Source organism: Rutidosis leptorrhynchoides, chromosome 1, assembly GCF_046630445.1.
Source record: "Rutidosis leptorrhynchoides isolate AG116_Rl617_1_P2 chromosome 1, CSIRO_AGI_Rlap_v1, whole genome shotgun sequence".
NCBI lineage: Eukaryota > Viridiplantae > Streptophyta > Magnoliopsida > Asterales > Asteraceae > Rutidosis > Rutidosis leptorrhynchoides.
Window position 1 is genome coordinate 173,538,423 of NC_092333.1, and position 1,725 is coordinate 173,540,147.

The 1,725-nt window shown below is 40.1% G+C and overlaps 1 protein-coding gene across 1 annotated transcript; it reads right to left on the bottom strand.

Moving 5' to 3' along the window:
- Positions 1-665: 665 nt before the first annotated feature.
- Positions 666-1,250, bottom strand: LOC139891786 (uncharacterized). Its single transcript, XM_071874768.1, has one exon. It carries the CDS (start codon positions 1,248-1,250, stop codon positions 666-668), a length of 585 nt encoding a protein of 194 aa, XP_071730869.1.
- Positions 1,251-1,725: the final 475 nt, after the last annotated feature.

A 1,725-nucleotide genomic window follows, 5' to 3' on the forward strand; every position in this document is an offset into this window, starting at 1 on the left:
TCCGCTGTGCATTTGCTCAATTTAAAGATATTACTTGAAGTCATTCATGGCATATAGAAGTCAGTACCTCACAATGGGACCATCTGATGAAGACTTCGTCCAAGTGGATTAGGACAGGTCACTATAAATTTCGTGCTAGGGGTTAAAGTTGCTGAGACTTAGCTGCAATATGGAAGAATAAATGAAGTGGGTGGAGAAAATGAAGTACTTGGGTTGTATTTAAAACTTGACTACCCAGGTCCAGGAGCGCCGCTCTTGATTCAAGAGCACCGTTCCTAAAAAGATGAAAGCGCAGCTTTTTAACTAAGAGTGTCGCTCTTGAGAAAATAAAAGCGCCGCTTTTCAATGAGAAAGCGTCGCTTCTGCCCACTGTCCATTTTTGATCCAAAATTACAGGTTAAAGCGTCGCTTTTGAAACAGAAGCGCCGCTTTTATACCTGATGTAGTTTTTGCAGTTTTTAAATCTATTTCAACTCATTCAAAAGCTATTTTTGCAGTTTTTCTAATTTACCAAATGCATGGAATGCAACTACATGCAAATACAACCTATTTAAACATAATATCATACAAGTCTATTTGAAATGCAATCCTAAATGCACAAATATACACAAGTGTGATTGTTTTGATCACGAGTCTATCACTTGACCTGTTTTAGTGCAAGGGTGTTACTTTGGGTAGAGCTTGATGTTATTAAGCTCAATAGCGTTGATGTCATCCCTATAAACCTTCAACCTATGACCGTTTACCTTGAAAGTGTTCCCATTCCCATATAACTCCACATAACCCGTAGGATAAGCCCTCTTAACAATGTATGGCCCCGTCCATCTAGACTTCAACTTACTGGGTGAGAAATTAAAGCAGGAGTTGAAAACTAAGACCTTATCGTTTGGGTAAAAATTTTTAGGACCTTTGAGTCGGGCATCATGCCAACGCTTAGTATTCTCTTTATATGCCAAAGAGTTATCGTATGCCTCTAACCTAAACTCCTCTAGTTTGTGCATTTGCATCACCCGTTTTTCCTTAGCTCGTTCTAGGTCTAGGTTTACTTCCTTAATTGCCCAAAATGCCCTGTGTTCCACCTTGTACGGGATGTGACAAGCCTTCCCATACACTAGACTAAACAGTGTGGTGCCTATAGGTGTTTTGTAAGCGGTTCTAAATGCCCACAATGCGTCATCTAGCTTGGTTGACCAAATCTTAGGGTTATTACTAACCATCTTTTCCAAAATTCTTTTCAAAGCACGGTTCATGTTCTCAACTTTACCACTAGTTTAGGGATGGTAAGGGGTCAAAAAATGATGGGTTACACCATATTTTTCCATGACTCTCTCCATAAGACTATTAGCAAAATGTGTCCCTCGATCCGAGATCAACGCTTTTGGAAGACCAAACCTAGCAAAAAACCCTTTCAAAAACTTAACAACTACTCTTGCATCGTTAGTTGTCAAGGCTTTGGCCTCATCCCATTTCAAAACATAATCTACCGCCACCAAGATATAAATGTACTTATTTGAGTTCGGGAATGGACCCATGAAATCTAAACCCCATACATCGAATACCTCGCATATTTGAATGCCGGTTTGTGGCATCTAATCTCTCTTGGAGATGGATCCTGACCTTTGGCAAGAGTCACATCGCTTAACCAACTCGTGTGTGTCCTTGAAGATAGTGAGCCAATAGAAACCAGAATCGAACACTTTCTTAGCGGTGTGATTCGGACCAAAA

Coding starts and splice junctions, on each gene's coding strand:
- LOC139891786 (XM_071874768.1), bottom strand. CDS start 1,250: ATGAACCGTGCTTTGAAAAGAATTTTGGAAAAGATGGTTAGTAATAAC.